At 36.8% G+C, this 11,397-nt stretch overlaps 3 protein-coding genes across 4 annotated transcripts in view; 1 reads left to right on the forward strand and 2 right to left on the reverse strand.

Annotated features, from left to right (window-relative positions):
- The window catches only part of apba2b (amyloid beta (A4) precursor protein-binding, family A, member 2b), an 86,612-nt gene extending 83,366 nt beyond the window's left edge, over window positions 1–3,246 (reverse strand). For both annotated transcript variants that reach the window (XM_079584654.1, XM_079584653.1), the window contains exon 1: window positions 3,131–3,246. The gene's annotated coding sequence lies outside the window, so the exon portion shown is untranslated. The remainder of the gene's footprint in view (window positions 1–3,130) is intronic.
- A 691-nt stretch (window positions 3,247–3,937) lies between these two features.
- Window positions 3,938–6,893, reverse strand: mcee (methylmalonyl CoA epimerase). Its single transcript, XM_079594790.1, has 3 exons — window positions 6,767–6,893; window positions 6,217–6,569; window positions 3,938–5,341 (listed from the first exon to the last, which is right to left on the reverse strand). Exons 1-3 carry the CDS (start codon window positions 6,804–6,806, stop codon window positions 5,189–5,191), a joined length of 546 nt encoding a protein of 181 aa, XP_079450916.1. The 5' UTR covers window positions 6,807–6,893; the 3' UTR covers window positions 3,938–5,188.
- mphosph10 (M-phase phosphoprotein 10 (U3 small nucleolar ribonucleoprotein)) lies at window positions 6,844–11,275 on the forward strand. The gene is made up of 11 exons (XM_079594781.1): window positions 6,844–7,156; window positions 7,488–8,178; window positions 8,256–8,431; window positions 8,527–8,686; window positions 8,907–9,048; window positions 9,130–9,197; window positions 9,373–9,510; window positions 9,975–10,085; window positions 10,208–10,315; window positions 10,457–10,681; window positions 10,775–11,275. The coding sequence occupies exons 1-11, from the start codon at window positions 7,074–7,076 to the stop codon at window positions 10,922–10,924; spliced, it is 2,052 nt and encodes a 683-aa protein (XP_079450907.1). The 5' UTR covers window positions 6,844–7,073; the 3' UTR covers window positions 10,925–11,275.
- The last annotated feature ends 122 nt before the right edge of the window (window positions 11,276–11,397 follow it).

Here is an 11,397-nt window from a genome sequence, read left to right on the forward strand (position 1 = left end):
CACATTGCCAGAGGTTATCTCACACACTCTCTCACTCACTCACTCACACACACACACACACACACACACACACACACACACACACACACACACACACACAGTTTTTTTTTTGCTATACTTGTTGTGAGGACATTCCATAGGCGTAATGGTTTTTATACTGTACAAACTGTATATTCTTTTTTTTATTTTATTTTTTATATATAAATCTTTTTATTGGAGGATCAAGGATGTTATATTTAACAGGAAGTGAAACACAAACTGTATATTCTATCCCCTTACACTGCACCTATCCCTAAACCATCACAGGAAACATTCTGCATTTTTAATAAAACATTGTTTTTTTATGTTTTTTAAGCTATTTGAATTATGAGGACTCATGAAATGTCCTTATAAACCACGTTTAAGTTGTAATACCAGTGTAATAGGCTACACATGTCATTATACAAATTTGTGTCCTCATAAATCACATAAACAAGAGCACACACACACACACACTAAAAAACGGCAACTGGATCACATCAGAGCGAGTGCTAAACCAGACAGCAGCTTTGGGCCAAAACTGCTTACACTCACATTAGTAACACCATTAAAAAAAGTGCCTCCCCCCCACACCCTTGCCATCTCACCACTACTGCACATCTAGATTTTTTCATTCAGAACTGTTTCTATTCATGCAAACAGAAGATAATTGTAGCAAACCATTCAGTATATCCCACTAAATTGTATGATATTTTCATGCGATTCATGTGAAAATACACTTAATATTCAGTACTGTAATATTATCGATTTGACTGCTGCACTGACACTATCAGATTCGGATGAGAGCAAAACTAAACTAAATTAAAGCGGGATAACTAAATTGAGCGGGATGACAACAGAAACACCACTATTTTCAGACCTACTTAATTACCGAATTGACAAATTTAGCAAAATCGACACTTATTGAACTGAATCAACATTGAACTAACTTGAGACAAATAATGACACTATTCTCTGCTGTAGAGATGTTTATTCTTGTATTAAACTAATTTCATAAATGATGAACTCTACACTGAACTGACTTGAGCTGAATAGCGACACTATTGTCTTTCAGAACAGAATTTCAAACAGAATGTGAATTTGTCTCATGATGTTTGATGAAGTTTGCATCAATGATTGTTATTCTTCAGTTTATTATACGGTAAAGCCGCTTGAAAACAACCTGTATTTGTAATAAAGGTGACTTGACTTGATTATCAACGCTGTTATTATAACAGACTTAATATTACTTTGCTAAAATCTCCCAACCCTCACCTGCGGTTTTCTTTCCATCTATATCTATATCTCTATCCATTTCTCGCAGAAGAGTAATCTATAAATGTACTCATGCATAAATATCAACTCAGCATGCTCCTGCAAACAGTGTTTGTCCTTCAGCAAAGAACCGTAACTATAAGGGATCTGAAAGGAGGGGTGGGGCAGCGAGTGTGTGTGTGTGTGTGTGTGTGTGTGTGTGTGTGTGTGTGTGTGTGTGTGTGTGTGTGTGTGTGTGTGTGTGTGTGTGTGTGTGTGTGTAAGAGCAGGTTGCCTGGACAAGAGAGCGGCAGGAGACTGTTGTGGAGACGGAATCACCAACTGGGATCACACTCAGGAATTATGCACCTTCGTAAGCACTCAAACTCCCTCTCTTAAACTCAATCTGACTCCCTCTCTTCCCTACCACTCCTAAACTGTCTCTCTGCCCCTCTATATTATGGTTCCTTTCAGAGTCCCAAAAGACATTTCAGACACTTTGAACTATACGCACAAAGATGAGCAGCGTAATCATTCCTTTTCATTTAAGCTGTATGTTGCTTTGCTCTCAATTATGAAAAAGTTTAAACATATTTTAGAACATGCACATTATTTTCTAATCCTAATGGTTTTATTGATTTGTTCAGGGGAGTGGACCAGCTATTGTTCTCTGGACAAAATCCTCATCTTTTACAGCGGCGGCAGCAGCAGCAACATGATGCTTGATTTCCAGCTTGAGATTTGAATTTGATGCTTGATTTACCATGATCATAATAAGCTCTGCAAATCAGCCAGAACTGAAGGACAGGACATCATTATGTTTATAATCCACAATTAGAATCTAACCCTCTAATCATGATTTTATGTGTCAGTAGCTAAAAGAAGATTTAGACCACGATAGAATGCAAAATTCCCTGTACAAACAGAGGAATTAATCAGACTTAACTGGCTACTGACCAAGCAGGTCACCTTCTAATTGTAAACAACACAAAATCTGAATGACAATCTCTCAATATAGGCTGACAAAATTGGCTAATTTCAATATAGGCTAATTTCCAAGGAAGTCATCAAGATTTACATGAGGGTTGTATGGAGAAATTTAAATCTTAGGTGACCCTTTCTTTTCAGCTTTTCACTACTCTAAATCACCAATCTTTTGTACTATTAATTATTGAGTAATTTAATATTTATTATTTAAAAATGTATTTTATTTTAAAATAATGAATTAATAAACTGCTTAAACATTTAAAACAAATTCAAATATTTTGTCAACTAACTTACACAGGCTACAGTAGACAGACGATAGATAGATAGATAGATAGATAGATAGATAGATAGATAGATAGATAGATAGATAGATAGATAGATAGATAGATAGTAGCAGCTATCAATATAAAACTTAACATAGGACTAATAGTAATTTTACAGTGCTAACGTTACATATTTGTCACGAACTTTTTGAAGGACTTGCCACTTTTTCTTTACCATATTTTCCGTCGTGTTAATTATGGTCCTTAATGAGAAAATGAATAGTCACCGCAAAGAAAAGAAGCTCTCAAACGAAAAGGAGTTAAAATAAAAAAAATAAAAGAAACAAACTGACGGCCCTTCAGTTCGCGCCATTTCCATCTCCTCTAATGCAACAACGATTTTAATTTTTGAAAGACGGCGGAGAAGGGGGACTTTAAAAGAACGACTATCATCATGTACGTGATTGTGGCAGCGGGTTTGATGTTGCACCGAAAGGATGAAATCCTACCGTAGGCTATCCTTCGCGAGCGCATCACTTCATTCCGCATCAACACGCTACAGTAAACATTCAGATGAGGCGAAAAGATAACACAGAAAACCAGCCTACCTGCATAACCTTTGGTGCTGTGATGTTCATAAATAGAAGTCCTATGTTTTCAGAGGTACAGAGAGAGTGTGTACTGTGCACCGCAGCGACACCGCATCCCGGAGACTGAAGAGAACAGAAGCCTGAAGAGCAGATGTAGAGAACAGCAGGTGGCGCTCCACTGCAGCGCTGGCCTAAATCACCACATAAACCCCACCCGAGAGAGAGAGAGAGAGAGAGAGAGAGAGAGAGAGAGAGAGAGAGAGAGAGAGAGATTGTAGCTTTCATTGTGTGAGGAATTCATCTCGAAATGATGATATCGTTTTAATTTATTTTAAATCAATTCTTTATCAGCTGAGCAAACTAGCAAAGCTCCGCATGGAACAAGTGCGAATCGAAGCCTTATAATTGTCCTTTAATATGTCATCATCAATCATTAGTAATTAGCCTCCATGTTTCAATGTTTACAAATTCACTATACTGTCCTTGATGACTCGGTATGTCATTTACCCAAAGCCATTTCTTTCAGGCCTTGTTTTAATGGATAATTTCGCTCAAATGATGCATCTGTCTCACTACGATGAGATTCTTCATATCTGATATTAGTATTACATAAGAGAGATTTACGCTGTTTCCACGAAGCACATAATCTTCCTGATGCTGTCGGATGTACATGCAAGTTACATGTTAGATCATGATGCAAATGAGGACGTATTAGCTAATGCCTTCATGTTGCTGTAAGACAAAAAAACAACATGAAATCGATACTACATTAGCTCAGAAAATTAGATACTAATTGCCATCTCTTGTAGATGGTGTTCTGAGACAATCAACATGAGAAGAGAGTGTGTTTCTCAAATCTAAGGCAATAAACAGCTTCCAATGCCCCAGATAAAACTGGACATGTGGTGTGAATATGTGCAATTGGGATGAGCTGCCTTTGGGACACTGAAAACAACAATTACCATGCAGCTATATTGCGTCATGATTAATCCAGGCAGATGTTTTCACATTATGACAAGCAAATGCACGCTTCTACATAATATTATTGGGAGGCATGATAATAACACTTGCTCCGATGAAGAAATCATCTCCCCTAAAAACACTTAAACTATCACTCTGATGATTTCATGCTTATTTTCTTCATGTTTGATTCAGAGCAATTGTGTTACCTGATTAAAGATGTTGCTTCTAGTTATCTTTCACTACTGTGCATAAAAGAAAACATGTCTAAATCTAGCATGTGGAACATGGTAAGATACTCAAAAGGTCTGGGACAGGCTGAGTGTGAATTTCCCTGGAAAGCGTTCTGCTCCTTTTCAGACTGCCCAATAAATTGAAATGTCAAAAACAGCTTAAATCAGCACAAAAAATACTATTTTTATTGTAACAGTGTTAAAGCAGGAACCTTCAAACAGGACCTTTAGAGACCACACATTGAGAAAACCACAAGCCCACAAACTAATCCCGCTCCTCTAAGAAAAGGCAGATTTAAGGCATAGGAACAAAAACAACTTTCTATTTGGCGGCGGGTTGACGACAGTGGAGAGATGGATATGAGCCAACTTGTCTTCCAAATACATGGTTGTCAGCCAAAAAAAGAAAGCTTCAATCTGTCTGTTCCGTTTAGAGCCAGATGAGAAGCTTATGAGGATTTCAATTCACAATTCATAAACATGGCAAAACTTATCTACCATTTTATTATAGCATTTCCATGAATTTAATTGAGCTTATTTCAGCTTCTATTGTTGTAATAGTAGATACAGAGTCAATTTATTATTTTAAATTTGCAATCACTTAAAAAAAAAAAAACTAGTGCACCCCATAAATATAAATACAATTAGAGGGAATTTTATTTACAAAAATGTGTACACATTTTGAATTTGTAATTTTGTAAAAGGTTAAAGGATAATTTCAAACTAACTTAAACTGATCATGTATTCAAGTCATACAAAAGAAGAAAAAAAAGGCTTAAGCCATGAATATCAAACCCTCTATAACCTTGCAATGATCAAATTTCTGAAGTGTCAAAACTGAAAAAAGTCACCGTTTACAAGATAAAACTCTCATGTGTGAAATCTAGGCTTGCTCTATCTCCACAAGAACCCCATCACAGTCTTTAGGGTGGAGGAACATCACAGGTTTGCCATGAGCTCCTATCCGTGGCTCTGGGGAGAGCAGTCTGATTTTCTTTTCCTTCAAATCAACTATTGCTGCATTGATATCATCCACCTGCAATCAAACAGGCAACACATAAATGATGGAGAAGTTTAACATTTATGATAGGTCCTTACTGTATTCTGTCCACTAATAACTGATAACTCTCTGATAGCATGACCAACTCTGAAGACACCTACAATAAGATTGTACAAAAAAAATTTAGTTTCTGAAATTTAATTATTATCCCATCTAATGTTACTTTGAAATGGGAAAATTATAAATGGAATGAACATATAAAGTAGTATTAAATATCATATTCTGGTATTTCATATTCATTCTAAAAGTTATTTTAAAATATGTACTATATATGTAATGATATATGTTTAGTCCATTTACTTTTTAAAATAAAATAAATTATCTTAATGAATATTGTGATTGTATGTGACTTTTGTGATACATGACACCTATGTGATTTGATTTTGTTTTATGTGAGTGTTGTGTAACTTTTTTGTCCATCTATACATTTTGTATAATTAACATAATATATTGCATAAATCAAATAAATAAGTAAATATTGTGAGAGAAGCCAAAGACAAATTTTATGAATAAAAAAAGGACTATGTAAGCCAGTTGTCCTCAACTTAATTAAAATGCTCACACACACACACACACACACACACACCTTCACCGCCTCATTAACTATTATCTTTCTTGAAAAACATACTAAATCTAAATCTTAAAGAATCACTAAACATTTATTATATGCTGTTTTAAAGGATTTATATTTAACAATTTGATATTTGTTGATAGTCAGCAGGATTGTCATTATTACAGCAGAAATAACAGAGGAAACATCTTAGCCAAAATGGGGGACCTTTAAATATTGTGTATATGTTTTTTAGTCAAAAATGTTGACAACCACTGATCTAACCTAATCTAATGTTTACCTCAATACAGATATGATGCATCCCTCCAGCTTTATTCTTCTGCAGGAATCCTGCAATAGGGCTTTTTTCTCCCAGAGGGTGTAAAAGCTCTAATTTGGTGTTTCCCAGTTCCACAAACACAGTGTACACTCCATGTTCCGGGAGAGGCACAGTGGCGCTCACCTGAGCCCCCAGCACATCGCGGTACAGCGCTGTGGCTTTCTCTAGGTCTGGGACTGCGATAGCCACGTGATTCAGCCTGCCTAACTTCCACAATGACTGAGGGACACCTTTACTGACGGTGACGGGTACAGTCAGAGACAATGCCCTCATTGAGGGAACACTGTGCCGCGCACATCTCGAGAGACCTGTCACTGCAAGTCAAATGAGATTGAAATATGGATGCAATAAATATAATTACAACTAAAGTAGTCTATGATTGATTTTATTCACGACAGTTCTCAAAAAGTAAGATACAGTTCTGCAGGTAGAACAAAACAGCTCTAAATGTTATAAACATTCAAATGAATTAGGCATAACGTTAAAACAAACTCAGTTTCCTACTACTTACCTGCAACCTTCAGTAAAGAGGAAGCCATCTTTGCAGTCATTGATAACAAACAAAACTTTATTTAAACAGCTCGAGGCACGCGTTCAGTTACGTGTTCTGGTAATAGACGCATGATTGACCCATATCAATATTTTCATAATATTTTACTTTTAAAATCCTGATTACGCTATACCACAAACGATAAATTCTCTAAATTAAGAAACATTGCGGTTATGTGGAACCTTTCTATGTGGAACGCAATACAGTGTATAATGTTTCCGGGGGTTATATTTACCAAGCGCACTCGGAGACCCATGTGAGTGCTGAGATGGCGAACGGGGATGGCAGCACGCTGGAAAGCTGTTTACAGCTATTAAGCAGCAACACAGTTCACCCGGAGTTATTTCTCAGGTTAGTTGTACGGTGAATGATTGAAATATTGTAATGAATGTGTTGTTCATCCGAGTTAGAACGTTTTCTATCGTTAAACGAGCCGAAACGGGTATCGGGCCACACATGTGCAAAACTCTCACGTTGCGGTTGAGCGTATATGTTAAGTGAAAGTGTTGTTCGAACAGTTTAACATGTCTCTGTTCATGTCATTTTCCATGGTAGTTCTATTTTTAAACTCTAAATAGATAATTATTATGTAATATCATGTTATTACGATGATATAAAACAGTAGATGGGTGCTGGAAAGAATGATTGACATTTCTCTTTTATGCTCTCAATCTTTATTCAGTGTCCAGGATGCTTTGGCAACAGACTTCACATCACTTACCAAGACTCTTTATGATCTGCATAAAGCCCACAAGCCTGCATACTGTAAAGGCAGTCCACTGGTGCAGCTGGCCATCGAAAACTTTGATGAGGAGCAAATCTGGCAGGAGCTGGAGCTTCAGAACACTGCATTACTGACACGGTTTGAGAAGTCAGTTGAGCAAGCTGTTGCAGATGACACGATAACATTATTATTTGAAGGTACAGAGGAGGAGGAGGAGGAGGAGGATGATGATGAGGAAGTGGATAATGGTTTGGAAGAAGAGATTGAGGGTGAAGATGATGGTAAACTTGAGGATGATGATAAAGATGAAGAGGAGAAAACTGAGCAGAGGCTAAAGCCATCGGCAAGCAACAAGGAAGACGACTTCTCTGGCGAAGACTCAGATTTGGACTTTGATGTAGATAAATTTGAGAAACAAACCAAACAGAGACAGTCCACTACCAAATTATCAAAATCTAATAAGACCCCATCAGAAGTGGATGACAGGTTTTTCAAACTGTCCGAAATGGAAGCTTTTCTGGATAACATGGATAAAAGAGAGGGAAAGGAGAGCGTCGATGAGGACATAGACTACTTTCAGAATTTGCCATCTGATGAAGAGGAGGAACTAAGGTTTGATAAACCAGTCAAAGTGAAACAACAGAAAAAGGTGATGGTGTAACGGGGTTTTTGAACATACATTTAAAGTAACATGTCATGAAACTCACAATGCGTTTAATTTTACAGAAGAAAAGCTCCAGAGATATGAAGTACAAAGATTTCTTTGCTCCAGTGGATGGAGAGCCTGAACAGAGAGATCCGGATAAAGAGAATGTACCAGAATCTAATGATGATTATGAGGGAGAAGATGATGAGGAGGAGGAGGATGAAGAGGATATGAATGAGGAGGATTTTGATATGGAGTAAGTCATGACTGCTGTCTTTGTTGTGTGTTAACAGAATATAGTGATGCAGCATTTTCTTTCAGAGATCTAATGCTTTCCCCTTCTTCTTTTAGCGATGACATGGGTGATAAAGCAAGAGATGCTTTACGCAAGGTGACCTTTGACCTTCCTGATGAGAGTGAGGGGGAGGATGTGGAAGACATTCTGGGTGGTAAAGCAAAAAAATTGCTTAAACCTGAGGTCAAGTCATCCTTTGAAATGCGACAGGAAAAGGTTTGTCTTTAAAATGACCTTTCCAGTAGCCCTCAAACTATGGATTTGATTGTTTTAGTTGTGGTGTGTCCAAACTTGGTCCTCGAGGGCAAACTAAACTTAGCAGGACAGTGGCCCTCTGTGAGCAGGATTGGACCCCCATGTTTTAGTAGGATTTTTATTTATTTTTTAAAAATCGTATTCAACAATAATAATTCTGGTTTGATTTGAATTGAAACAGATGAAAAAACAGATTGAAGAGCTGGAGAATGCGGCGTTGTCAGAGAAGCCGTGGCAGCTGTCGGGAGAGGTGAGCGCTCAGACTCGACCGGAGAACAGCATGCTGGAAGAGGATGTGGCGTTTGACCAGGCCTCTAGGATGGGTGAGAGTTTCATGCTGATTTCCATTGCAATAGGCTAATTCTTTATAGATTTGTTCATTACTTTGTTTTTCTCCTTCGCAGCTCCTGCAATCACAGAGGAAACTACCTTACAGCTTGAGGATATAATTAAACAGAGAATTAAAGATCAGGTTTGTTTAGACTTCCATGTTTATGTTGAGGGGCTTATTTTTTTGAATGCGAGCAAAGTAAATCCATTGAATAATGTTCTGCTTGTTTCATGCATTTAATGTACGTCATGTTTTGTCACACAGTATCTGAATAAAGGGTTGCTGAGCTCTTTGTGTTTGATTTGTTGTGTGTCAGGTGTGGGATGATGTGGTAAGGAAAGAGAAGCCCAAAGAGCAGGTGTTTGAATATAAGAAGAGACTCACTCTGGACCACGAGAAGAGCAAACTGAGTCTGGCTGAGGTTTATGAGCAGGAGTATATCAAACAGACACAGGTGAGTCCTGTCCACTGTGTCTCTCTTCCATGTCCTGCCCATACTTGTGTATGTATGGTTACAACTGAAATTGTGTTTTGAGTTTTATTTATATATATATATTATTGTTATTTACTAAAAATATTAATGTCAATTTTATTCCAACCATATATTTTGTTGATGTCAGTTGAATTTTCAGCATCATCACTTTAGTCTTCAGTGTCACATGATCCTTCAGATATCATTCTAATATGCTGATTTGCTGCTCTAGAAACATTTATTTTTATTATCAAATGTTAAAAAGAGTTGTGCTGCTTGATATTTATTAAGATTTAATCATTTAACTTTGAAATGGAAATAATTTGTAACATTGTAAATGGCTTTACTATCACTTCTTAAATAAATCATTGCTGAAAATAACTATTAATTTCTTTTAAAAATAAAAACTAACCTCAAACTTTTGATTGCTAATTGATTGGCTTCAGGAAAAGAAGGAAGAGGAAGAGAACCCAGCGCATGTAGAAATCCAGAAACTTATGGACACCCTTTTCCTCAAACTGGATGCTCTATCAAACTTCCACTTCACACCAAAACCAGTGAGTAAAACATCCTGTGACTCGAGCCAGCTAAAGTGTATTCCTGCATGTGTGAAATGTGAAAAAAGCATGTTCATATAAGTAATTCTTTATTAAAGAAGTGTTGTTCTTTGTCTGTTTAGCATGTTCCTGAGGTGAAAGTTGTTTCCAACTTGCCTTCCATTTCTATGGAGGAAGTGGCTCCAGTCAATGCCAGTGACGCCACACTGCTGGCTCCAGAGGAGATTAAGGTTTGTGCGGTCTGCTCACATCTCTTCCCGTTTATCCTGTTAAGAAAGAGTTTGCTTTCTATTGTTTGTGTGAAACATTTTCACAAGTCAGATTTCAAAATCGCCATGATAACGTCAATGCATTTAATTTTCTTATCTCAGGAGAAGAATAAGGCAGGAGACATACTTGGAAACACAGAGAAAACCACTACCGATAAGAAACGAGATAGACGAAAGAAGAAGAAACTGAAGCGTCTGAAGATTCAGGAGCAGGAGAAGAGACAAAAACTGAAAGAGGTGATGAAAGGCAACAAAAAGAAGAGTAAAGCTGAAGTTGAAAAGACACTCAAGAATCTCACTAAAGGAGGAAAAGCGAAAATACTCACGGTCAGTAACTGAAGACTAATGTAGTATTAATATATGCAATTATACTATTATGGTGTGTGTATATCTTCTAACTCTTCCTGTATTTTCCAACAGAATGATGGCATGGATAAGGCCCTACGTTCCTCTCAAGCTTTCTTCACCCAACTACAAGACCAAGTCAAGAGCCAAATCAAGGGCTCAAGGGACCAGACAGCAAAGAAGAAGAAACAAAAAGAGATTTCTGTAAGCAAGCTGAAGTTGTAATGTTATAACCTGTCAAACAATATGTACAGTTATTTGTTTTTTGAGAAATCTAATTGACGTTATATCCTGTCATTTTTATTCAAATACAGATTTCTTTTTCCTGTATATTTGTGTTCTGAATTTTTTTTTTCGGCCTATTTTTGGACTATATTTAAACATACTCTCACTATTATCTCTTAAAACATACTGCAAATATTGCTCTTAGAATAAATGGCTTGTATTCCTTACAGTGAATGGGTACTATATTAATAGAGCAATCTTTCATTAAAATCATTGATATGTCAAATATATATTGTATTTAATTTTTGGCCATTTTTCATGATGCATAAAAGTTCCCATTAATCACATTAAAGGGGAACTCGGGTCAATTTTAACATTGAGCTCAATTTTTAGTAAATTTGGAGTGCTGTCAATACAGAGAACAACGACAAAAATCGGTGTTGCCTACACTGTGTTATCCTATTTTTAAAATT

This window comes from Phoxinus phoxinus (genome assembly GCF_949152265.1).
Source record: "Phoxinus phoxinus genome assembly, chromosome: 2".
Classification (NCBI taxonomy): Eukaryota; Metazoa; Chordata; class Actinopteri; order Cypriniformes; family Leuciscidae; genus Phoxinus; species Phoxinus phoxinus.

Coding starts and splice junctions, on each gene's coding strand:
- mcee (XM_079594790.1), bottom strand. CDS start 6,806: ATGACTGCAAAGATGGCTTCCTCTTTACTGAAGGTTGCAG. Junction 6,570..6,766: donor CTCTTTACTGAAGGTTGCAG/GTAAGTAGTAGG, acceptor TTTGACTTGCAG/TGACAGGTCTCTCGAGATGT. Junction 5,342..6,216: donor TGCATCATATCTGTATTGAG/GTAAACATTAGA, acceptor GTTTGATTGCAG/GTGGATGATATCAATGCAGC.
- mphosph10 (XM_079594781.1), top strand. CDS start 7,074: ATGGCGAACGGGGATGGCAGCACGCTGGAAAGCTGTTTACAGCTATTA. Junction 9,049..9,129: donor TGACCAGGCCTCTAGGATGG/GTGAGAGTTTCA, acceptor TCTCCTTCGCAG/CTCCTGCAATCACAGAGGAA. Junction 10,086..10,207: donor TCCACTTCACACCAAAACCA/GTGAGTAAAACA, acceptor TTGTCTGTTTAG/CATGTTCCTGAGGTGAAAGT.